Source organism: Amphiura filiformis, chromosome 6 (genome assembly GCF_039555335.1).
Source record: "Amphiura filiformis chromosome 6, Afil_fr2py, whole genome shotgun sequence".
Lineage (NCBI taxonomy): Eukaryota > Metazoa > Echinodermata > Ophiuroidea > Amphilepidida > Amphiuridae > Amphiura > Amphiura filiformis.
In genome coordinates this window covers 550,111-577,873 of record NC_092633.1, presented here as the reverse complement: position 1 = coordinate 577,873, position 27,763 = coordinate 550,111, and the positions used below count along the sequence as shown (strand labels likewise).

At 35.7% G+C, this 27,763-nt stretch overlaps 2 protein-coding genes across 2 annotated transcripts in view; both read right to left on the bottom strand.

The window, feature by feature from the left end:
• The window catches only part of LOC140154785 (carbonic anhydrase 1-like), a 36,439-nt gene extending 14,374 nt beyond the window's left edge, over window positions 1-22,065 (bottom strand). Inside the window, exons 1-4 of the mRNA XM_072177352.1 lie at window positions 21,650-22,065; window positions 8,214-8,246; window positions 4,116-4,298; window positions 3,294-3,439 (exon numbers count right to left, since the gene is read on the bottom strand). Of these exons, the coding sequence (XP_072033453.1) occupies window positions 3,294-3,439; window positions 4,116-4,298; window positions 8,214-8,246; window positions 21,650-21,707 (420 nt within the window). The 5' untranslated portion in view covers window positions 21,708-22,065. The remainder of the gene's footprint in view (window positions 1-3,293; window positions 3,440-4,115; window positions 4,299-8,213; window positions 8,247-21,649) is intronic.
• Window positions 1-27,763, bottom strand: part of LOC140154790 (density-regulated protein-like) — a 260,777-nt gene that overhangs the window by 178,242 nt on the left and 54,772 nt on the right. The gene's annotated exons all lie outside the window — the stretch shown is intronic.

The window sequence follows — 27,763 nt, the reverse complement described above, 5'->3', positions numbered from 1 at the left end:
GAAAGATATCATAAGCTTTAAAATGGTATATCATTTGACTACAAACAATATCCAGAAGCGGAGTTATAGTTTGTTGAACTTTGCTCCTTCAACAAAATGGTAGCTTTTTTCGTTTCTTCATGTGTTTGACTCTCTTTTTCCACATTGCTGGTAATAAATATCAAACAGTCATAATTGGCGGTCATTTCAAATCATCCCCAAGTCAACGAGAACTTCCTCTCATTGGTTATACAGCCTGTCTCAAAAAAAATTGTGCAAGTGAAAAGTGCCCTCTTTGGCAACTAGAAAATACCGTTGTGACATGTTGCTGACATCAACGTCAAGGGCGCAGTCTTAGCTCTCAACTGCCGTTTGTTATGTTCAATTTCCATGTTTCAATTTCGAGATATGTTTATTTAACAACGAAAGGGTAAAATCACTATTGTGCCACTTTTACTAGGGAAGAGGATTGTACACGTAAATCAATGATAGCTGATGTTGATGCGTCTAATGCACTCCGCTCTTCGGCGCTCGTGCATAACACCGTAACGCATCAACATCAGCGCGCGTGCATTATTTTGTCTAATTTCTCTCCCAACAAATAATACGCATTCGTTAATCTTAATCTAAAGTGTGTAATATTTGTTTGTCTTTTAACATGTCTTAAGTGACTAAGAGAACACTATTTACCATGATAAACTCATTGACATGCACATGTATTTACAGCAGAATGTGAAATATTTATTTATCTTTTAATCTGTTTTAAGGTTGGTCTGAACCCTGGAATTATGGAAACTTTCGGACCTCATAACTCCTAAATTATTAGTCTAAAGAATATAAAAGTATACATTTTTAGAATGGAAATGACTGATAAATTCATCTGTGAGGTCCAATTTGGGCCAAAAATGCTCATTTTTGAGAAAATCCCAAAAAACAGGTTTTTTGGCCCAAATTTTTTCGTGCAACGTAACAAAAAAATTGTTTGGCCAAAAATTTTTTTTTTATTATTTTTAAAAACTAGATAAAAATATCTAGGACCCGTATTTTTATTTTTTACACTGTAACTCAGAATACAATTTAGGACATTTACGACTCATTCGTGCTGTACGGTCACATATATTATCATATCAATGATAGTGCCCGGGGATTTTTCATGGTTGAAGGTGTACGGAGATATGGCATAGTTTTGGGGTACCTTCTCAGCAATTTTAGTATATCAATGGATGGGGTCGCAGTTTTGCCTTAACAGCACCCAATTTTAGCAAATTTTGGTACTTTTTGGATGCCTTTTATGACAAATTGATACACTGCATTGGTTTCAAAAACAGCAAAAAGTATTAACAACCCCTGTGCAGCATTCCTGTTTCTCTTTGAAACCAGTCCTCGTGGCAACCATAAAAGTGTTATTTTTTATTGTACTTAATTCATTACAATGAAACAGTAATTTAGAAATATAAATTGTCTAATCTAAATGACATGTCTGCTATCATGGGCCATTATTCTTAATAATCCGGTTAAACTGTTTTGGTATGCATTTAAAGGAAGGTGAGCTGATATATTTGGAAAATCAAATTCTGAAAAACTTACGTAGGCCTATAACATAAAATGTCATTCCTTTCAAGCGCGCAAGCAAAAAGAACATGTAAATATTTTTTTTAATGTGACTAATTTCTAATGGAATTACCGACATTTATACAGCGTGATATTGGTAGTCTACAGTGTTTTTATTAATGATAATCATCATGATCATGTAATATATTGATTTCAAGTGAAAGGCCCCATTTTTCTCATAAACATATTGAAATTTTGCGTTCCAACTCAGTGTATTTCCGAAGAAATCATCAAAAAACTGCCGAATATGGTATACCATATTTGAGACTAATTCGGCAGTTTTTTGATGATTTCTTCGGAAATATACCGATTTGAAACGCCAAATTTCAATATGTTTATGAGAAAAATATGAGCTTTCATCTGATACCAAAATCAGCATTTTGATGAGGTAAAGTAGGGAATGAGATTGTCAATCAGGTTACCCACCTTTAATTCAAATTGTGATAATTCTGAGGCTAACGAGAATAAATTATTATGTGAACTATGTGTAAGATATATAATATAAATAGAGCATACACATATATTTATTTGACCAGGAAATATGATATGACCTGTAGATTACAATATATAACACTAGATATATTAAATGTATTTCTATAGGGCAGAGGGGCATCTGTTTCTTAAGTGCTGAAAGGGGGGGCTAGGAAGTTGGGTCGGGCGAATTATTTTCGCCGCAAGGCGGCAAGTTTTTTTAATAATTTTCATGCATTGAGTTAGGTGGGGAAAGTTTTTTTTAGTGTTGGTGGGAAAAGGTTTTTTTTTGCTCATTTACGTAGGGTGAAAGTTAAGTTGAAACTTCACCCCACCCTTGAAGTCTAATGGTGCGTCTAACAACACCTTCAGAGCATGGCGACTTTAGACACATCGGTTCTGGGGGAAAAGTTTAAAATTTGAGGGCCGGGGTGGGACGATTTTGTTGAACGAAGTTAGTTTATCGGAGACTATAGGCCTACTCCATACCTATACATCCTCGTGCTGGAAGCGGTTCCCGAGAAAGAGATGTTTAAATCAGAGCATGCCGAGTTTAGGCACAGTGTTTCGGTAAAGAATCAATTAAATGGATGAGGAATTTAAAGTGAGGGGAGATTTTCGGTAAGGGGTAGTTTTCGGTGACTATTTACTATACACATCCACGTGCTGGCTGCTGGCATTTCACGCGACTTTAGGCACAGCGGTTCTGAAAAGTTAAAATGGGGTGGGGTGGTTTTCGTGAAGGGGTAGTTTCGTTTAAAGTGGAAGCCCCACTTTTGGTTCAAGTTCCTTGGGGAATTAGTCAAGGGTAAAATTTATCCATGTAAATTCTGTTCTGTCTGTCACCAAAGTAACAGGTGTAAGTCAGTTCTTCTGTGGAAAACTGGCCAAGCGGGGCTTCCTGTTTAAATATCTAGCAGCTCATTAGAAAAGATGCTTAACAGTTACTACTAACCATCTGTTACAGATGTCCCATTTAATAATATAGTTGCAATGTATGTTTTAATATATACCGGTAATGGATTTAGGGTTTCTCTACCGGAAGTCAATTTGTGCCGAAATTCCTTCCCACAATGCAATAGGCGTATTGCATAACAAAGGAGATGGATTAACCTCCGAACTGTATCTAGTTGTTATGCAATACGCTTATTGCATTGTGGGGAGGAATTTCGGCACAAATTGACTTCCGCTAGAGAAACCCTGAATCCGCGTATTGCATCTATAATGTTTACCTCAGCGGGACGAGCCTGTCCGTCGTAGGTATGCTCGGAGCCTTTGCTACTGTCAGAACCCCAATGCAGGTGAAACTGTAATGCCTGGTATTCACTGGGTAGACCACCGCCTCTGACATAATAATCACCCTCCAAATTCACTTGAGCTGTATAAAGGGAAAATGGGTTTGCAAAGTTTTTGATGAATTAGGGCCTACCCGAATACTCAACAGTGCAGTATAATCATCAGAAAATGTTCATGAAACCGAAAGTTCATCTGTCTTGGTATATTGAATTTGATTTAGAACTAATTGTTTAGAACTTCATATTCTCCAAAATAAGAAATTACTCCTATACCTCAGACATTTTGTCAGATGATGGTTACCGGTACTCCATCTTTCATCAGCGAGGAGTGCGACTGTGATGCAGTGGCGTAGCCAGCACTTTTTCAGAGGGGGGGGGGGGGGCCAAGACAATTTTTTAAAAATTGGCACTATTTAGGTTTAAATGGCAAAATATATTGGTCAGAAACACAAAAAATTCTTAAATGTCGGGGCGGTCACCATCCCACGGGGGGGGGCAAGACTTGATCACAGTCTTGTAAAATCCTGGAAGTTTGTTGTCTTTGAAGTCATGGATGGCTGGATAAGTATTCCGGATAAGTCTGCGCTGAGACTCAGTTCTATACGAGACTTTGATTGTCTCTTAATGATTTGAAAGACATGCTTTTTTGTTTTTTGAAAGTTAACCCTTTTGTTTTGCCTTCCTACGTGGCTGGCTTTTTTTTCAAGCATCTCGTAATTTATTTTAATTATCATTAGCATAATCTTTGATTTGAATTACCTGTGTGTCCAATATTAATGATGTTTTGTGGGTGTGGCCCATCAGACGTTACACCATCGTAACCTCTTAACTCCCATGCATCGTACTCTTGTTCCACTCCGATACTGGTATCGATATCGATTGGAGACTGGGATGACAAACCACAACTTTCTCCACCAGGCAACGTACTCCAGAACTCAGGACCTGTGCAGGTTTACGAAAAATTGGAGACATTATTGCGATTTCAAATCATACACTCTAAGAAATAAAGGTTCTAAAAAGGTTTTAAAGTTGTCCTCTCTGGACTGGAGAATCCTTTAAGGTTCTCTAAAGAACTAAAAATGGTTCTAAACCGTCTGCTCTTTTAATCACTAAAAAGCTGCAATATCTGTGTTCTTCTTTAGTGTTGACAATTTTTACAATAATGTTTCATGCAGTACAGAATAGGCCTATTAATTTATTATCACTGATATTATACAACTAAATCATGTTGCATTATGATCATAGGCAGAGGAAGCTTGGAGAACTGGGGGGGGTATGTTTCCACCCTCTAATTTTTCCATGGGGACATCAACCTCAAAATCCTAGTAGGAGAAAAAAAACACAATAATTGCCCAAAGATGCAACTTTTAGCACATCAAAAAGCATCGTTTTTTGGGCCCAAATAGGGTAATACAACATTTTTCGCTTCGCGATCACGCGAACCGACCCATCAAATAGCAAAACACACCATTTTGGCAGTAACGTATAGCCAGGGGGCAGGGGGTACCCACATGACAAAGATGAAAGAAAAAGTTCCCCTGAAAAAAAATGGAAGATGAAATCTGTAGGGCAAAGGAAAAGAAAAGGGACAAGGAGCCCCGGCAAGGCCCCTTTTCCACCCAAATTCACCCCGATCATGGGCCATATAGTGTAAGATACAAAACGTTTGCGCGCTGTGTGCGCACACTGTCACAATAAAGGCATTTTCATCCCCATCATGGGCGAAAATAGTGTAAAATACTAATTTTTTGAAAAAAAATGCCAGCCCCTATCAAAGTATTAATGAACACTTCCTTATGGGGTTATGGGAAGGGAACGTGTGGGCATGGATGACCTTGCACTACCTCTGTGTTACAGTAAACCTCTATCATGTCTTTAGAAGTAAGAGCACAAAAAAATGCAACTCTGACCTTTCAAATGGGAAGGGAACGTGTGGACAAGGATGACCTTGCCCTACCTCTAACATCTATCGTGTCTTTAGAAGTAAGGGATGCACCATTAGACATCAGGGGGAGGGGGGTAGGAAGTTGGGGTCGGGGAAAAGAATTTTCGCCGGCAAAGGCAACGAAGTTATTTTTTTCGGTGGCAAGTTTTTTTTTTTAATTTCATACATTTATATACAATTAGGTGGGGAAAGTTTTTTTTTAGTGTTGGTGGGGAAAGTTGCTCATGTAGTGGGGAAAGTTTTTTTTCAAAACTTCCTACCCCCCTTGATGTCTAATGGTGCGTCCCTAAGAGCACATAAAACAACCGTGACCTTTCAAATGGTGAAGTAATTGCGAACTGCATATGGGAAGGGAACGTGATGTGGACAAGGATGACCTTGCACTACCTGTGTTACAACATCTATCATGTCTATAGAAGTAAGAGCACATGTCATCATGGCTTGATTGATTTATAATTATTTCTTTTGTAATTTTGCGAATTTTTCATTTTGCATGATGCAGTCATGTCTGCAGTAGAATTCATCTCGACCTTTGCAGGACTTAACCCCATTAAAAGCTATTAAACCAAGATAACACTCATTGAAACAGCTCAACTGATTAAATCGGATCTTCTCTGGTTGTGCACAAGTGACTGTTTTCATGTGCGATATCGCAATAAAGCTGGTATTCATAGCTTCAGTTGAGTAACCGATTATAAAGGAAACGAAAGGAAACAATGTTATGTGTGGCTTTGTTCACGAAATCAGACAATGTCGTGCTTTTTGTAAACCAGCATTCTTGAAAATGAGCAACATAATGATTTTTGACTTAACACGGTTTGGAAATAATTTCTTCATATTTTTGGTGTTATCTGTCGTTTACATGTCCTTCCTAAAACACAAAAGTACGACCCTCTCCAAACACCTAAATTAGCTAAAAATTTAGGACATGTTACAAAACTATATTGTCTAGAATTTTAGAAGAGTACTTTTAATATTGGCCGGTTATTTTTCACACAGCGACGTTAACTAGGCAATGTACTATTACCTATAACATTAACTAAAACACCAAAGTACGAATATTTCCAAACATCTAAATTAGCTAAAAATTTAGGACATGTTAAAAACTATATTTTCTAGAACTTTAGAAGAGTACTTTTAATATTGGCCGGTTATTTTTCACACAGCGACGTTAACTAGTCATATCCCCATACTGTTAACGTAGGGCTATTTGTAAAGGTCACGCGTCAATGGGAAAGAGCACTGTGTATTGTGTATAGGAAAACGGACAGTAACTGCAGTATGGCGGACTTGCAAAGCAAAAAAATAATTAAAGTAACACAATAAGCTTGACTTTCAATTCATCACACACCCACACACACACCCCTACCCCTACATGTTTTCAGTGACAAAAGTGGCATAGTGTCATCGCCCCAATATCTTCATGGCAGAAATCGCCATGGTAGGTTGAATCCACAGCCCGCATGGCCATTTTGTTCCGACCTTTGAGACGCATAATGAGCCGAGGGACATGACTAAGGCTACTGACAATAGCCTGGTAATTGACCTCTCTGTGTGTGAGTAAGCTTGTAGGCCTATACGCCATTGAGGTCAATGGTCATCGACTTTTATACTGCCTCCACGGGAGTAGTGAGTGCAGCTAGCCTACGCGCTGTAGTCCATACAGGACCAACGCAATATAAAATCAGAATTTTGGTCAGTTTTTGAGTTCAAGACGCACGCTTCTTTCTCAATACTCAAGATAAATGACTATCATATCCTTTCAACACATATGTTCAAGTGCAAGGATCTAAAATATGGCTTCTTTAGCACAAAACAATTACGGGAGATATTCATAATTTTCTACCCCGGTATCCAAAGATTTATCGTCTGAATATCAAATCGTGCATAGCACATTCACGTGTATCGATCCCGGGTATTCATTCATTCATTCATTCATTCATTCATATTTTATTTCCATAAAAATCAAAGACATTACAAAAAATATAAATATAAACACGGTACATATGGAGGAAAAGGCTGGAAGACCAAAAAGGTCTGAAAGTTAGCCTTTCCCTGAAATCAAATGAAATTAACAAAATAAATCAACATTACATAACATAACCAAAAGAAAAGGGAAGGGGGAGGGGGGGGTGCTCACGGAAAAGATTAATTGTATTTAGAGATCAGTTTTGTTTTGAATTGATTACGGAAATGTTTAACAGATTTTGAAGCTTTCAGATTTTTATCTAAAGAATTCCAAAGAATGGGACCTCTTGTACGTATGGCATGATCAGAAAAGACTTTCTTATTTTTGGTTAGATTTAGGTCATTTACATATCGTGTCTTGTAGTTATGTATGTCTGAACGTTTGGTAAAATAATTATCAAATGAACAGGGCAGCTCATAGAGTGCCTGTGCATGAATGTACCTAATTCCAGTGTGTACATATCTTCAACTTTTAATATGTTATAATTAGCAAACAATGGCACTGTGCGATCTCTATAGTGAACGTTTGCCACCGTTCTAATAGCCCATTTTTGAATTTTTACCATTTTATTTAAGTAAGATTTACATGTATTTCCCCATAAAAGTACTCCATAATTCAAATAAGGTAATATTAACGTACAATAAAGTGTAAATAAAATACGACTTGGAACAAAATGTTTCAATTTATTCATGACACCGACATTTCTTGAAATTGTTCTAGATACGCAATCTATGTGACATTTCCAAGTGAGACATTTAATTTAGTATCTCTGCTGTACCAAGTAATTATTAGCCAGGCGATGTAGGTGTGCGTGGCTTTCTGAGCTTCCTATGTATTAAATGGGGCCAAGGAAAGATTTTTGAAACTTTGGCCCCTTTTTATGTTTTGAAACTGTTTTTTTTTCTTTTTTGGTAGATATAGAGTATTCAACTCATATACTCACCTGTTTCTGCATGGTAGCTCCACTCAGCGGCATCTGAGAAAAGTGAAATGAGAAATAAAAACTAGTAAATAGTGTGTCAGTCGACCATATGGGGGGGGGGGTCCAATTTGGTGTAAAATTCAGTTTGTTTACACGTAATAAATCACACACATCATTAGGCTATATGACATGTTTAAAGAAAACGTCGTGGTTGTCTAATTAGTTGATAAGGCAAAAGGGGACATTCTTGCAATCGTAATGGTGCGAATATGGGCGCCGGGCAAAGCGTAATACGTGACAGTCATGTTGTTAATAATGTTTACCAGAAAATACCCAACCAACAGTGGATCCCATCAAAATTAGCCGCCTAACCGTACCCCCGGACGCTCAACCGAGGACACCCACTCCACCAGACAGCTTACACACCAATATCTAGCTATTGGCTTAACGTGCTTTACTGACAACCGTCCACGTCCTCGGTATGAGGCGACAGAGGCGTGACGCCCGGGCGTGTCGCCATTTCTGCTTCCACTTTTGCAGGTCTTTACACAACGCCCTCGGCACACCTCACACGTCCTTCCAGGCTCCCTCCTATCCCATCCCCACACACCCCACACAAAATGTGTGGCTCACTCCGAAAACTGCTCCCCACCGAGAACCGCACCTCCGAGATTCCCAGGGGGAGCGGTTCTCGGCGGGGAGCAATTTTCGGAGTGAGCCATCAATTAGATGTGCTTTTGGATCAGAATAGGAAAGACGTTTCCCATGGACATGATGAAAAAGTGGAACAAACTCTCATTTCACCAAAGTACAAACATCCATGGCAAGGCAAGGCGAGGCAAGGCAAGGCGAGGCGAGGGGAGGCGAGGCGAGGCGAAGCGAGGCGAAGCGAGGCGAGGCGAAGCGAGGCGAGGCGAGGCGAGGCGAGGAGGGAATTGACAACCCCTCCATTTGACTTAAGCCTTCATGCCTGAAATTGTAACACTGACTTTTAAGTGTTACAATTTATACTGCGCCAATAAAGTATCCTTAAACTTGAGAAAATAATCACAATTTCAGGGCAAATTTGTTTTTGTAATAGATGCAGTATATAATCCTGCACATTATGACACCACATTGATCCAATGTGACCTCAAGAAGTAAAGTTACAAGCAATTGAATAGACGAAGGTCCAGTTTTAAAAGTGACAAATTGGCCTATATACAAGGCGCAAAAAAGATTCCAACAAGCGCAACAAGGATACTACAGTTTTTTTCAATGAAGCTTTATTTAAAGCAGTATTTATTTCAGTTTTTACTTCTCTGTACTTTTCATAACTTGCATTTTATTTGTCAGCTTTTTGTTTCAGTTTTCTTTTGTTTTAAATTAAATGCACACAATAGCCATTTACCACTCTCAAAACAAATGTCTAGTCCGTGGAGTTTTGAATAGGCCAGCGTGTCACTTTTAAAACTGGACCTTTGTCTAATCAAATGCTTGTAACTTTGCTTCTTGAAGTCACATTGGATTCAATGTGGTTTCATAATGTGCAGGATTATATACTGCATCTATTACAAAAACAAATTTGCCCTGAAATTGTGATTATTTTCTCAAGTTTAAGGATACTTTATTTACCCCAATTATATTGTTCAGTTTTGTTCAGTACTGTTGTTAAATCTATTTTGATGCCAAAGTTTAACCACCTTGTTCTTTCTATTCCAAATCCATCTAAAGAATTTATTAAGGCCCTGCAAAAGCAATTTTATGATTTTATTTGGAGGGAAAGAGAGATAAAATAAGTAGAGATCAATTGTCAAATGATTACTCTGATGGTGGTTTAAGATTGGTAAAAGTAGATTTGTTTTTGAAGCACTTAAAAGTACTTGGATCAGACGAATTGCAAATGGTAATAGTGATGAAAAAGGATTGATGTTTTTAAATAAGCTTACCGGCATGAACATTGAAAAAATGAAAAAAGGAGCAAATCATACTTTAACAGTTGCGAAAAGGATACAAAATATTTTCTGGAAAGAGGTTCTTTTATCGTGGTCCCATATAAAAAAGAATCATACTCCTCAAAAACTTGATGACGTTTTAAAATCATGTTTGTGGGACAACGAGCTATTCAAAATTGGTGGAAAAGAAATTAATTACAAGAAATGGCGCACATCGGGAATTTGTTTCATTTCGGATCATGGTTCATGCCGATAGTAATCGTTTTCTTTTCTTGAATGAAATTGAAGCTAGGTATGATTTAAAAATGAATCCTTTAGAATATAATGGTGTACTTCGTGGAATTAAAAGCAATTTTAAGCATATATTCCAGGCAAATATTCAAATGTACCCAATCCCAAAACCTTTTATTCCTTTTCATTTGAGTCCGAGTCTGATCCTTCAGGATAAAAAAGGTTGCAAATCACTTTGTAATCAACTAATGAATATAAAGGTTCCAAATGCAAAACAAAATTGGAGCGAAAAATTGGGCTTCCCTTTTCAAGATGATGAATGGAAGATGCACTGTTTAAATGCACAATAGACGTAAAATTGCGGTGGTTTCAGTATAGAATTCTAAATAGAATCTTAACCACCAATACCTTCATGTATAAAATCAACCAAAGAAATAACAATTTGTGCACATTTTGTAATGAGGAATCTGAAACAATTAAGCATATCTTCACAGAATGTAAAAAGGTGAAACCAATTTGGGTTCAGCTACAAACCTGGTTTTTACAAAAAGTTGGTATTCCTGTTACCTTAAATCAAAACCATATTCTTTTTGGAACAGACATAAAAAAGAGTAATCATGCTGTAAATTTGATTATTATCTTAACCAAATTTTATATTTATAGAAGAAGATGTCAAAATTCGTCGCTCTCCTTTTTACCTCTTCAAAAAGAAATTGAAAATTATCACATTCTGGAAAGATTTATTTATTTAAAAGACTCAAATTACCAAATATATCAACGTAAATGGCAGGTTTGGAGGGGCCTATTTAATTAATGCATGCGATGATTTTTGTCTACACTATTATTAGGCATATCACCTCAAAAATAATCGCAGCAGAAACATGTTATTTAATGTTCCTACATTATTGAGCTTTATTAAAGCATCAAAAATCAAAAAACAGAATTGAAATCGGTCGATGCATTGTGACGTAGTGTCAATTTAAAGATGCTCGTAGATGGAATGAAATCCTGCCACAAATGGCTGTAATGACAAAATTGGCACATTTTAAGATTTTGAAGGTATATTTGGACGCTTGCTTGAAAAAGCAGCGTTAATTTAAATATCACATGTTAAATGCATATCTTTCCTGACTTCGTTACAGAAAACAAAATTAAAAAATCTATCATTGAATAATTATAAGAAATTAACCAAATATACTATTTTAGCAATTTCGGCCAATCTGCAGACAAATTAAATCTCAAAAATGACTAAGTTCAGCTAATTAATATGCAAAATTGATGCCAATAGAAAACCGTACATGATATAAAGGTGCGGGTTTTTTGCACACATATGTATACAAAGTTCTTTCAATTGATAACAAAAAATACACAAAAAGTAATTAATTATGCAAATTAGGTAATTACAGCTAATTATGTATTTATGATATTATTATGCAAATTAGGCATGAGTAATTTTAGGTTTTTTCAATATTTAATGAACGTCTGTTCATTCATCATAAATTTTTAAGTATGATCCTGTTATGAGGTTGAATAAATGAACTGCAGTTAATTATTTAAAAACAATACAAAAAAATAAAAAAATTGACATTTTGACGGTGTCTGGAATATAATTTTCATTTTTACTGTAAACATGGTATGTGTCACCATTACTCAAAGCCAAGTCCGAAAAGTAAAAATTAAAATTCAGTTGCAAAGAGACTTTAAATTAACTTTTTGTCATCTGGATTAACATGGGAGGATAATCGGTAAAAGCAAAAGCTATTTTACTGTACCGCGTATACAAAAATAGTATGGCCTTGGACACACACAATGGCTTAGAGCTATTGTGGTTTGGAAAATTACTCCCTAAAAATATCATTGATTAATGTTTTGCTTCAACTAGTTTTAGGGAAGTGTTTCATTCGTTGTCGACGGAATTAATTTACATGCTAAGAAAGATTAGTATTTCAGCTAAATGGTGGTAGTTCCTTGACTTCAATAGGCCTATATTTACTGATTTATGAGCGATCTTCAAAAATCCATAAAAACAGGCAGTAGCTCTCAAACAAAACAATTTTTTTATTTAAGGACCGGATGTTAGCCTCGGAAAGGCTTCACACACCATATATTAAAAATTTAAACAATTTGGATAAATGAAGCATATGAAGAAATTCATTTATCGACATGGATGTTTTCTAAAATTGGCCAAATTTGAAGCGCGCCCTTTTCAATTCACTGTTATGCTTGCATGCACAGTGTAGCAGAATTATTGTGCAGCCACTGTGACATACCTACTATTATATTTGAGAATTGTGCTGTGATAAATTGTTCTGTCTATTTGTTTTGTATTGTTGTTGTTTTGTGTTGTATTAAAAACCCGGTAGAGTAAGATATGTAATATGTTTAAGGAATGAAAATTTGATTTGCCGGAGAAAAAAAAAAATAATAAAAAAAAAGATGAAGTCAATATCATGAGTAAAAAAAAAAAATTGTTCAGTTTTGAAATTATGATTAATTTTCCAAGTGTAAGGATACTTTATTGGCCCAGCATACTTTCAACGTGTAACTATGTGTAAGTCTGAGACTAGACATATTCTAGTCTCAGCATTTGATTTGAGCCTGCATGTCTGAAATTGTAGTCTCAGGTATATCTTGTTTAAGGGGTTACTACACCCCTGACCAATTTTGTGCGTATTTTTGCATTTTTCTCAAAAATTATAGCGCATTGGTGACAAGTAATATATGTATATTATAGGGGCAAGGACTACAACTGCTGCACTGGAAATATTATTTCAGCACAGACAACAGTTGTGGAGTTACAGTCAAAAATGAGGGGAACCCAATATTTGATCAATAAATCAGTAACTACTTGCCTTGAGTTGCTGAATTTTCAGTGCAGTGGTTGTAGTCCTTGCCCCTATAATATACATCTTACTTGTCACCAATGCCCTATAAATTTTGATAAAAATGCAAAAATAGGCACAAAATTGGCTAGGGGTGTAGTAACCCCTTAAGTGCAACCCTCCATTTGATTTGAACCTTCATGCCTGAAATTGTGTGTAGTAACCCCTTAAGTGCAACCCTCCATTTGATTTGAACCTTCATGCCTGAAATTGTGACACTTAACATAAACATTTAACTCTGTGTAAAGTGTAGGGTATTGTCAACAGTGGAGCGGTTGAGTGGTTTGTCCTACACTGTTATTATTACCCATTTTTTTATATAAAAAGGGAACAGAGCAACAAAACGAGTGACTTAAAGGAGTATTTCGTGATCCTAGCATCCTCTTTTTATGACATTTTTCAGTAGATATCTACGAAAAAAGCTTATTCCCAAAATTTCAGTTGATTCCGATTTTGCGTTTGTGAGTTACGCATGAGTATGTGCATTACACTGCTCCATAGACAATGTGTGGTAATTTCGTTCTGGTGCACCAGAACGAAATTCAAATGTCACGATATCTTTGCTAAACGAATTAATCTGCAAGATATTTTTTGTACATAGACATTATGTAACCAGAGGTTTCCAGTGATATAAAAATCTCAACTTTTTTGAGAAAAGTGGGGGGATGATGCTGTGCATCACGAAATGCCCTTTTAATGACCTCGATGTTGAAATTTTGATCAATAATTAAATATTATATTGAGTACCATTTGACTCATTTTATCCCGGGCATTTTATTGCTCTGTTTCCTCTTTACTCAACAATGAGTAATAATTATTTGCAGTGTATAGGTAGGCCTATAGGGCCTATATTCAACATTACAATGGTTACTATTTTTTATTTAGAGTGTAGTACCAGATCTTGATGGGGCCTCTATACGTACCGTAAGATTTGCCATCATGAAGGCAGTTCAATAAAATTACACGTCAAAATGATAGGCCTACTCTTCAAATTTAACATTTCCATCTTTGTGGTATTTACAGTATCAGTAGCAAGGGGCCCATAGTATGTTGGAAATGTATGTAAATTGTGCAAAATAAAGATTAAAATTCCTTTGAAAAGGAATGGGCGCCCAATGGGAGCTTTGATGTGATGTGCTATAAAATTCGGGGGAGGGGGCACTCCCACTTTGGAGGTGACGCGTATGTAGGGCTGTTAAGACCCTTTTTTTTAAATTATCGCTGTCACCCAAAGACCCCATATTTTGCCTTTAGATCTATCACCCATACAAAGACCTAGACCCTTAGTTATTTCCATGTGAACAGCAACGAATCGTCTATCACTGATTTGTTAATTCTTTTGAAATAACAAAGCCATTTGAAGCCATTTAGGACTAGAAATTCAATTTTCGAGGCTTCGTTTGGCTCTCACCCAAAGACCCCATTAAAAAAGTCATATTCTCACCCATTGAAGTGCCACCTCTAAAGCATATTATTGCAGTGAGAGAGGTGTAAAATCGTACTGCATGGGATGAAAGAGGGTTGGTTTCAAATAAACAAAGGATTTGAACCGATGTCCTTCGCCGTAATCATGGCACAGTGCAGTCCATTCAATCAAATGTTGTCATTTTTGATCGTACGTAGTGCATTTGTTATGTGTGTGAGACGAACTGTCGCAGTAGGTTGCAATCATGCTTTTGTTGAATGCATTTGAGACGTCCGCCATATTTACGGTATATGATACGTCATATGCACAACCTCTATTCGCCGTCGAAGTGATGTAATAATCGGATTAACTACCATGGCAATGGGGTAAAACAATTTTTGAATATATCGCACTTCACTAGTACGTTCACGCGGTACCTCTATACATCGAACTATATCAAGCCATGGAAGAAAGAGATAAGAAGGAACCACAACGAACGCATTCACTTTGTACACTCCCTTTACCGACATTTAGTTGACATTGTTATTCATGAGGATTTACTTTGATCAATACCCCGCGTTAAATAGGTGATTGGTATTGTATTCCATGTATTTGCATGTCTTCTGGAGCGTGTGTGAAGGATGATTTGAACTAATGACCTTCCGTGGAAGCACCCTATAGGATTTTCTTTGGTGACGTGATCATCGGTCATTGATGGCCTACATCTTTTTCTTCCATTTTGCCCAATTTTTCCGAACTTTGATGACTTTTTTCTCAGAGTTGGCAGTCTTTGGCACTGAAACGAGTTAGCTAGTTACGATTATACACATATAAACTATCAAATTAAACAGGTTTTATGTACCGGACTCAACCGGAACATTGTGCATTATTTAAGAACATTTTACATCTATTTTTCATCGAAAAAGTCACCAAAATCTTACCTTATTTGCTAAAGATGAAACTCAGCAAAAAAACGGCCGATTTTGATTACCTTTTCGATGTTTTATAGGACATTTTCTACACAACACGATCAAGAAAACAGTTTGACTGTAGATCCCAAAACAAAGCTACTATACATGTTCAGAGCATCAGTGAAATTCCATAATCTTACTTCTGGGTAGCGTTTGTTTGTTCGTGGATGGGTTTGTTATAAATTTTTTCCAGTAATGATTTTGCCAAGCATCGATCGCGGTAAATGGATCATACATGAAAGTAAGTACCATTGATAGCTTTTCTTTTCATGCGTCAATAGATAAGCGGATTAAAACTTGGCCGATCGAAGTCGTTGTGGTTCCTTCTCATCTCTTTCTTCCATGATCAAGCTATTTAACGCGGGGTATTGATCAAAGTAAATCCTCATGAATAACAATGTCAACTAAATGTCGGTAAAGGGAGTGGACAAAGTGAATGCGTTCGTTGTGGTTCCTTCTCATCTCTTTCTTCCATGATCAAGCTGATCACTCGCACCTGTAAGATTAGTATATTTGAAAGGAGCGGTATTGTATTCAATCTATATTTGCAGACATACACAGGTGATGAGTAGGCCTACAACCTGCTTGTATAGTGCAGCGCGATACATTCAAAAATTGTTTTATACCCTGTTGCTATGGTAGATAATCCGATTTATTACGTTACTTCGATAGCGAATAGAAAAATACAAGACTGGCCCATACAGAATAGGCAAATATCTGAATTTCACTGCAATCCATTGAACTATAGCGGTTATTGCACCGTAAACTGGTGGACCGAGCCAAGTACACACTTCATTTTTAGGAGTTAGACCCCTGGTTTTCCTTTAACTGTATTCTTTTTTAATTATTAATTTAAAATTGAACTATATTAGTATTTATTAATTAACAGAATTAATATTAATTAACTTGATTAATATAAATTAAATGTTTACCCTTTTCCTAATATTATTCTTCAAACTTAACTTCCCCCATATGAGTCACTTACATCTTTTGGCATGGGAAGGGGCAGAACTTTAAAAGTATTAGGAGTAGAACCCCCGTTTTTTTATATTGTATTTCTTACTTTTTTCTCCTTCAGTTGACACCACCCGGGGGGTTATATAGCTTCGTGGCATTTCGAGATACGCCCATTTACATTGTAAGACCAAAAGGTTAGTCAATTAGTATGAATAGTAACATACACTAGGGTGGTACCGCTATGCGGTCCACCAAAAAGGAGATATGTCAATTGTTGACCGGGAATGACTCTTATTTTTATACATTATTTTTGAAAGGTTTCCATGGGCACTAATTCATGTGAAGAAACTTGAATAATTTCCATTGTAAACGATTCATGACCGATGAATTCTGTATGGTTAACAATAAGTTCATTACAGGTTCAGCCCCAAGTACAGGTGATAAAAAAAGTGATAATGAAAAAAAAATTTCATTACAGGAAGATAAGGTTATTAAATTTAGTTACGATAATATTAAAGTAAAAAGTAGTTAAAGGATATTTAAAGCCAAAATGTACAATCTTTTTTTAAAACTTTTAAAATGAGTTTGGTCAATTTTTTTCAAAACTAATTTTTGTAATGTTTACACAGGCCAGTCCCAACTTACTCGCAACTGCATTCAACAAATTCATTATGTTTTAGGACAAGCTGAAGGTTGAATCAAAGTCATTATGTGATGCGATCATGCAAAATCTGTCGGAACTCGGAAATATTGATTTTGAGATACAGCCATACGAAGGAAATATTTCCTTTTGTTTTCTGTTGTTTTGGGAACTCTTTAACTGCTCATATCTTTGAAACTGGTTGTTCAATTTCAATGGGGTTTTCTGCCAAATCCAGCTTTGTAAAATGCTTTTTACTATATATAAGAAACTGAAAATTTAATATTTCCGAGTTCCGACTGATTTTGCTTGATCGCATCACAAAAATTATTATGACTGCGGATGAGATAGTGAGTTTTCTGCCACTTATTAGTTTGGCTTAAAATGACCAGAAAAGAATAAGCAAATTAAAATCTGACCGAAATCGTATATTTTAAAGGAGTATTCCGTGATCCTAGCATCCTCTTTTATGACATTTTTCAGTACATATCCACGAAAAAGCATATTCCCAAAATTTCAGTTGATTCCGATTTTGCGTTTGCGAGTTATGCATGATTATGTGTATTACACTGCTCCATAGACAATACGTTGTAATTTCGTTCTGGTGCACCAGAACGAAATTCAAATTTCGCGATATCTTTGCTAAACGAATTAATCTGCAAGAAATATTTTGTACATAAACATTCTGTAGCCAGAGTATTCCAGTGATATAAAAATTTCAACTTTTTTTTTTTTTTTTGGGGGACTGAGGCTGTGGATCACGAAATGCCCTTTTAATATACTTGTAGTATATTTTAATAATTAGTAGTGTTAAAACGATACTACGTATTTTAAAGGCAAAAGTAAAAAGGAGGGGTGGACGTCACTTTTTCCTTATTTCAATGTCAAATATTTTCTATGGCAATTTAAACAGACCTGTAAATTGTTGACAGGGAATGTATATAACTGGGGTTTATGTATAATTAGTTTTTCAGGGTTTTGACAGGGAATGATTAATACTCTGGGTTAATAAAACTGGGCCATGATTTCTATAACTGTAAATTGTTGACAGGGAATAATTAACCTGAATTTATGTATATATATTAGTTTCTATGACTACTTGATTCATGAGAAGAAACATGAATAATTTCTATTGTATTAGTTGTAATGATTATTATCAATGACCCGTAAAATCTATATAGCCAAGTTTGTCGCAGGTATAGACTATTTAGTTACGGTTATAAACATATTATGGAATGACTTCGTCTTCCACTTTCTAGTCAGTCATTAAAGTGTCATAAACATACATTTGAGCAAAGTATTACAGTTAGCAGCCTGCACAACCGATTCTTTAGAAATGCTTAGTCGCGCTGAAAGTCGATCGATACATGTTAAAATCAGCACAATTCAGAGATACACCTTTTTGCTATGAAATTAATTTTCTCGGTCAAATATAAAGCAATATTTTTTTTTCTTCAGTAATGTCAGTTAAAAACTTGGTGCTTGGATATACATTTTTTTACAAATCCTGGTGTTAAAATTAAGCATCAAATTGTGTCTTTTAGTGTGATATTTTGATTTTTATAGGCCTTCAGTTCGCACGCGAGCTTTTTACGGAATTCATTTTTAGCGTCTCAAACTAATATAGTTTGCTAAAGAAAGATATTTCCCACCTCTGTAAAGCACATCGTGTGGGTCTATATATTATAGTTTTGTTAGAATTTCCGTTTTTATTTTACCCTTTTTCCCTTCATACTCCGAAAATGTCTAACTCAGTAATTTTATCTCGAGAGCAACCAACAGAAATAGTCGATATTTCCTTTGTTGTTTATCCAGGTCAATTTTCCATTGAAAGCAAATTGCCCGACCAGCGATTTGGTAGCCCAAATCCCCAATTGAGTGTTCTGGTTAAACATGATCAGTAGGAGCGCTATAGGCCTGGGAATTTCTTTGCTATATTGAAGTTCTAGCAACACTGTAGCCATGCCGGTATTCGTATTAAACCCAGGGATATCGATCCACAATGCTAGTATTAGCCTTAGATTTCACTCGTTGATTTTGAAAAATGGTCAGCCGGCAGTTAAAATAGTGAAATGAAAACGCAAATTCTGACAAAACTATGATATATCGCTCACGGTGATGTGCGTTAGAAAGTTGGGAAAAATCCTTCATTAGCGAACTATCTTACTTTGAAAAGCTAAAAGGTTGATCCAAAAAAAAGGCTCGCGGACAGAGTTTAAGCCTATCAAAATCGAAAATCTTACACTAAATGACTAAATTTCACGCCTAAGTTTAACACTAGAATTTGAAAAAAAAATACAGTATCAAGCACTACAATTTTTCCTGACATTTACTGAAAAAATGAAAATGATTGCTTTTCATTTGGCCGAGAAAATTAATTTTACATCGAAAAGGTGTAACTAAAAATTTAGCTCATTTCAACACCAAATTCGATCGTTTGTATTGCCTCATTAAATGACTGAGTGAGCCTTGCCAAACAAACGAATCGGTTGTGCAGGCTGCTAACTGATTACACTTTAGCAAACATGCAAGCACATAAATTAATTTACATAGTTTACCAAATTAATTCAGACAAAATAGGTAGCAATTTCACTTTATTGGAAATGGTTTTAATAGTGCACTTTGTAAAATAAGAATGTGTAGCCCATAAGAATGTGTAGCCCATAAGAATGTGTAGCCCATGTAGTTTTTCATTGGTTTTTTCTAGCCCGACGTGTTAATAAGGTGGCCTATACCCTGCTTTAGATGATAGCACTCTCAGTCTCATCATCAATAACAGATGACTACATTCACATCATTCCCATGTCAACAACAAAGATTCAAAATGTTTGCTTCTTGTTTCCTGTGTGTTAATTACTTAATGTATAGTGTGACTGGCTGTAAAATGTATATTAAAGGTAAAATAGGCCTATAAAAGTGAGTCGCAAATGGATGGCCAATTACCAACTTAATGGCTAATTAATATCAAAATAATTTTGGGTCACTTAGTCATTTTCTTAGTTGCCTAGAAATACTTGAATTTTCGATATTTTTGCAATTACGTTAGAGGCAGGGGAGGGGGTATTCAGCCTTCTATAATACGAAAGGACTTTTCGTTTATAGGACATCGACATTTTCGGGTTATTACCTTATGGATAAGACTAATTGACTTGAGATGTTAAAAGGGTCCCGTATTGCTCCTTGTCAATGGGTCCCGAGGCTCTTGCTACGCCCCTGCACTTGCTGAGTTTTAAGTCTTACAAAATGAAAATAGATAGGCTTACATTTGTTATACTTTTTTGATTTTTATAACATATATAATAACTGAGCTCAAAAAGAAACTTATAATTTTTTACAACTTGTGAATCACAAGGTCATATCTTAAAATACTGTCAATCAAAATGAACCACAATTACACGCAGGATTACCTTAATACTCTACTCAAAACACATGTCAGTAATCAAGCAGTTGTCCAACTGACACAACAGCAAAATGCACTGTCATGGGACAGCTTCCTGGACTTCCTTCACTTTCACAGCCCAACATTTGGCACCCAGGACAAAAAATCTGCGAGAATGCACACAAGATCCTTGCACAGATGATAAAACGGTGCTGCTTTCTGCTTTTCATACACTTTTTTTCATGAAACAGGGCTGGGCTGTGAATGTGGTCCAGGAAGCCGTCACATGTCAGTGCATTTTGCTGTTGCGTCAGTTGGACAACTGCTTGGTTACTGACATGTGTTAAGATTAGGCCGTATAAAATTAATATTTTGGTTCTCGTCCAGAGGATTTTCATGAATTGATGAGGGAGGGAGGTTTTGTTTTTTTTCCCCAATGTAAAATCACCATTTTCAGTAGTTTTCGGTCTTTTCCAACAGTGCTTGAAGAAACGATGAGGCACTTTTTTTTTTTTCAAATGTGAGATTCTGAGGATAAACCCCTAGAGTACCACAAAAAGACTTGGAAGTGATCCTTGTTCTCTAATAAACTTATTTATATGTATGAAAAATTCATAGATCATTCCAAAGTCTAAAATAATTGAAAAATCTATTAAAAAAAAATCTGACAAATCACAGAAATTGAGGAGGGAGGGGACGAGAACCAAAACATTAATTTTATACGAAGTAAATCTGTGTGTAATTTTGGTTCAATTTGATGGACAGGATTTCAAGATATGACCTTGTGAAAAATTATAAGTTTCTTTAGAGCTCAGTTTAGTTAAAACACTAGGCCTATATGATAGTCACCAAATGGCCAACAGATAATTTACCGAGAAGAAAATGTCAGATTGTAAAATTAAAATGTAACGCAGTCTAGGCCTTGCTCGAGAAATCTTAAACACGAATTTGCTCCTGATGAGTTTCACATTCAAATGCAAACCATGTGCAATATTCGACTCGAGTAATAATAATTACCACTTATTTTATCTTTTTGAGTGTTTAATATTTATTCTTACCTGAAAGTGAGGAGCCGAAAATCACAGCGCAAATGAAAATGAACATCTTCGTATCCATTGTGAGTACTATCAGATTACCAGTTCACTATCAGAGGCAGGATGGCAGGTTAGGAAGTTTGGCAGCTAATAACGTCACGACGCGTCGTGACGAAGTTCCAACGAAAATGATCAAAAAGTCTATCCTCGATCCAGGCCACTGTCGATTTAAATGATCCTTGTCACTGCACCGTAACCGACGATGCATGAAAATGAGATAGAACGTGGAGCTATCTCAAAACGCGTCAGAATCAGGGAAGCATTACACATGCATGTGCCGATCACGACGGGTAAACTGAGGCCGAAAATGTTGCTCAAATGACACTTCGGCGAATTGTTCGCAAGTGTTCATAATACTTTGGTGGGGTGGGGAATAAAAACATTTGGGTCCTAAAAAGGGGGATAAAAAAAAATCAGTCCTTAATAGGGGGATCAAAACAATTTTAGGGTAAAAGTCCGGGGTAACATGTACGACAAGGCATGGACATTCCAAATTTTTTGCCCGCTCCGCGCGCATGGATTTTAAGTTTCAAGCTTAAATTTGCGCACTTTACAATTTGGGTGTAACACTATGACGCCAATGAGTAATCCAACGGGAATTTTTAGCTATAATGAGTTAATAACATACATTTTTTATTTCTTTTTTAGGACATGAAGGGGGGGGGGAGTCAAACAATTTAAGACCATAAAAAGGAGGGATAAAAAATCCATCCTTTTTAGGGGTCAATGAATTTTGATGTCCGAGGTTACAAATTTTCCAACCCCCACTAAAGTATTTATGAACACTCCTTAACCTCTTAAAATGAGCAAACTTTGCTCTGAAGATATATACGGTGTGCGAAAAGTTCGTTCCGCCCTAATCCCTGGTTTGCCCCAAGCATATCATCATTATAGTTAGAGGGCCGTCAGCTTTTGCCCTCAGGATTACTTGCTATGTTCTTAAGGCATACATGGTGTAAAAATTCTCCAGGCATTTTGCATTTCTTGTAGTGTGGACAGACGTCTGCTTTGAGGAATTTAAAGAACCACAAACCTCAGAGAATTTAAAGATGGCGTCCAAAAAAACCCGACAGTGGCTTATTCAAGGAGAGAGAAATTGCTAGAGAATGGAGGAAGAAAGGTCTTAGCCCCATAGGGAAATTGTGGTCTATTCTAAAAGAAAGGTTTTTGCGAAACTCCTTATTGCAAAATCATAACACAAATTGCAGATAAAGTCCAGAGTGTATGGCCAAGCCTAGACAAGAATAAGGAACTTATTGTGCCATATAGTGAACAGTATCTGAGGAAAGCGTGATTTGAAGGTGATCATGCGATTGGCCACCAAGGATACCATGACTTCAAATAAATTGGTTTAACATCTCTACTAATGTACCAAAATAACAAAATATATCCTAAAATGTATTGTGTAAGTTTAATTTTAAATACATTATAAATGCTTGGGGATGGGGGCGGAACGAACTTATTGCACACGGTATAGATAAGTCATCAAAATAAATTTCAGTAACATTAAAAATCAAAATATAGGCTACCCCAAGATTTTTCTAGCACGCGCTCTGCGTGTATTAAAAAACATCATTCGGCCCAATGCCAAGCTACTAAAAAAGGATAAAAAATTAGAAACATATATGAGTAATCGCTTTACTGATCGGTACTGATGTACCAGAAAGAAAAAAATTGCCGCACCGAGATGAAATGAAAATATAGAAAAAATTATGGAAAACAAAATGTCTACAGTATAGAAAGAGATGATGAATCGGGATGAGGTAGATAGCGAACAAAAATTCTGATCCGGACCATACCGGATCTACTGTATACAGGTTTCTGTTTTTACTAGATGTACTAGAAAGAAAAAAATTGCCGCTACGAGATGAAATGAAAATATAGAAAAAAATAACAAGATTTCCATAGTAGAAAGAAATAACGAATCGGGATGAGATGCCAAATGCTATCTTCAGTAGATAGCGAAAAAACAAATTCTGATGCGGACCATTCCGGACCTACACGTTTCTGTTTTTAATGGATGTACTAGAAAGAAAAAAATTGCCGCTACGAGATGAAATGAAAATATAGAAAAAATAACAAGATTTCCACAGTAGAAAGAAATGATGAATCGGGATGAGATGCCAAATGCTATCTTCAGTAGATAGCGAAAAAACAAATTCTGATGCGGACCATTCTGGACCTACATGTTTCTATGTTTTTCCCTTTATTTTAATGGCTCGGCATTAGACCGAATAAAGTTTTTATAAGGGTATGTTTTGTTGGTTTTTTTAAATGTTTTTTGGCTATCTACTGAAGATAGCATTTGGCATCTCATCCCGATTCATCGTCTCTTTCTACTATATTTTCATTTCATCACGTAGCGGCTAAGTACATCAGTCCCGATCAAAAATTTTAAAGCGTTATTACAAATTCATCACGTTCCGGACCTACATGTTTCTATGTTTTTACTTCTTATAAATAGCTCGGCATTAGGCCGAATGAAGTTTTTTTTAATGCGCACAGAGCATGTGATAGAAAAGTCTACTCTTGGGTATATTTTTTTTAAATGTTGTTTTTGCTATCTATTGAAGATATAGCATTTGGCATCTCATCCCGATTCATCATCTCTTTCTACTGTAGAAATCATGTTTTACATTATTTTCTCTATATTCTCATTTCATCACGTAGCGGGTAATTTTGTCTTTCAAGTACATCATCAGTCCCGATTAGAAATTTTAAAGCGATATTACAAATTCATCACGTTCCGGACGTACATGTTTCTGTCTTTACCCTTTTTAATAGCTCGGCATTAGGTCGAATGAAGATTTTTGAATGCGCGAAGAGCGCGTGCTAGAAATTTCCTAGGGTATATTTTGATTTTTTAAATGTTTTTTCGCTATCTACTGAAGATACCATTTGGCATCTCATTCAGATTCTTCATCTCTTTCTACTATATAAATCTTTTTTTTCACATTATTTTCTTTATTTTCATTTCATCACGTAGCAGGTAATTTTGTTCTTTCTAGTACATAAGTCATAGTCAGAAATTTTAAAGCGATAATACAAACTTATGTTCCAGACCTACATGTGTCTATGTTTTTACCTTTTTTTAAATAATTATAGCTCGGCATTAGGTCGAATGAGGTTTATTTAATGTGCGCAGATCGAGTGCTAGAAGCCTTAGGATATATTTTGATTTTTAAAATGTTCTTTTAGCCATCTACTGAAGATAACATTTGGTATCTCATCCCGATTCATCTTCTCTTTCTACTGTATGAGAAATCATTTTCACATTTTTTTCTCTAGGTCCGTAATGGTCCGGATCAAAAAAGGCGATATTACAAATTCATAACTTTCCGAACCTACACGTCTTTACTCTTTTTTAAATAGCTAGGCACTGGACCGAATGATGTTTTTTAATGCACGTAGATCACGTGCTAGAAAAGTATTGGAGTATATTTTGATTTTTGTTATGTTTTTTTGCTATCTACTGAAGATAGCATTTAGCATCTCATCCCGATTCATTGGGTCTATTGCCAGTCGGTCTAATACCATTTCGTCTAATTCACGTTTAGTCTATATTCAATTGGTCTACTATACCAGAGAGATTAATTGCCACTTAGTCTAATAATCATATAGTCTAATGGCCATTTAGTCTATTATTATTTGGTCTAATAACCGGTATGTCTACTAACCATATAGTCTAATAACCATTTGGTCTAATATTTCTTTAATAACCATTTGGTCTAATAACCGTTTGGTCTAATAACCGGCGAGTCTAATACCATTTCGTCTATTTATTGATAATCTAAATGCTTGTAAGACTAAATGGTTTGTAGACCAAATGGGTATTAGACCAAATGGCTATTAGACCTATTAGTTATAGACCAAATGGGTATTAGACTAAATAGTTAAAGGACCAAATGATTATTGGACGTAGTGGTTATAGACCTAATGGGTTTAGACGAAATAGATATAGACCAACTGGATATTAGACCAAATGGTATTAGACCAAATGGCAAATCCCCATTCATCATCTCTTTCTACTGTAGAAATCATGTTTTATATTATTTTCTCTACATTTTCATTTTATTTCTGTCTCGATCTGAACTAATTTTAAAGCGATATTACAAATTCATCACGTTCGGTACCTATATATTTCTGTTTATACCTTTTTAAAAAAATAGCTCAGCATTAGGCCGAATGAAGTTTTTTTTAATGCGCGAAGAGCACGTGCTAGAAATGTACAATTATTGTACGTCTTGATTTTTTTTAAATGTTTTTTTTCGCTATCTACTGAAGATAGCATTTGGCATCTGATCTCGATTCATCATCTCTTTCTACTGTAGAAATCACGTTTTACTTTATATTCTCTATAATTTTATTTCATCACGTAATGGCTGATTTATTTCTAGTACATCAGTCCCGATCAGAAAAATGTTTCTCAGTCTTTACCCTTTTTTAATAGCTCGGCATTAGGCCGAATGTTTTTTAATGTATATTTTTAATTTTGTTAATGTTTTTTTCGCCATCTACTGAATATATCATTTGGCATATAATCTCGATTCATCATCTCTTTCTACTGTAGAAATCATGTTTTACATTATTTTATCTATATTAACATTTCATCTCGTAGCGGCAATTTTTTTCTCTCTAGTCACGATCAGAAATTTTAAAGCGATAATACAAACTCATAATGTTCTGGGCCTACATGTTTCTAGTTTTTATATATATTTTTAATAACTCTGCATTAGTTCGAAATGAAGCTTTTTTAATGCGCGCAGAGTTTAGTGCTAAATACGTCTTTATATTTTTTAAACGTTCTTTTCGCTATCTACTGAAGATAACATTTGGCATCTCATCCCGATTCATCTCTTTCTACTCTAGAAATAATGTTTTGCATTATTTTCTCTATATTTTCATTTCATCAGGTAGCGGCTAATTTTTTCTTTCTAGTACATCAGTCCGGATGAGAAATTGAAGGATATTACAAACTCATCACATTCCGGACCTACATATATTTCTCAGTTTTTACCTTTTTTAAAAAGCTTGGCATTAGGCCAAATGAAGTTTTTTTTATGCGCGCAGAGCGAGTGCTAAAAAAGTCCTGGGGATATATTTTGATTTGTTTTAATGTTGGTTTTTTCGCTATCTACTGAAGATAGCATTTGGCATCTATTTGACAAACACCCTTTCTTACACAATTTTTTTTATAAAATTGACGGCCACCAAAATGGCTAAAAATGCAACCTAAAACAATTTATTTTTTGTTGTTCATAACGACAGGGAGGAAAATACGTTTCATGATAACCACTTACAACATTTTATGCATACGCAATTTGTTATTTATGTTATTTATTAATGTAATAAATCATATATAACATGAAGTTGTATACAAAGTATACCAGCACAGCAAACAACAATAAAGCTATTGCGTTACAATGGTTTAACTGATGTAAAAGAATAAGTACCCCGGGAAGAACATGCTTAAACGCTTTGGTCGCATTCGAGTTCCGCGGCCTCAAAATGTGGCCTTTGAAAAGTGTTGCGGAGCACAGACTTCAGACATTTCGAGAGAGCGAAATACGTTTGCTTAGCGAGGAAGGATCGAGAAGGTAAGCAACTTTTGACATGTCATTTTGAAATTTCAACCCGGGTTACACAATAAATTAAAAGACTAGCTTGCGTTTGACGTCAGGGCAAAGACGCGGCGTGATTGATTGCTGACCTGCGCATAGGCCTACAGCATTTTTGGTCTGGTTGACAGGCATGACAGGGCGTCATACGCAAACTAGACTTAAGTCTTCAATTAGGCCAAAACAAATTGTTTGCTTGCCCTCAAATGAATTTGTCGGGATTTTTCTTTTTTTTAATTCCTAGTAAAATTTAACTAAGGCTCAAAATATGAAAAATCAGACAATTTTGGTGTCAAAATGAATCAACTAACATTACAAAACAACTAAAATGTTGAACACTAGCTCTAAAATACATTTTTTTTTTTTCTTCAGAATGCAAATATTTGAAAAGAAAAAAAAACCCTTTTCAGGAATTTCCAAAAATAGGGTCGGTATTCTTTTGTACAGTAAATAGAAAAAA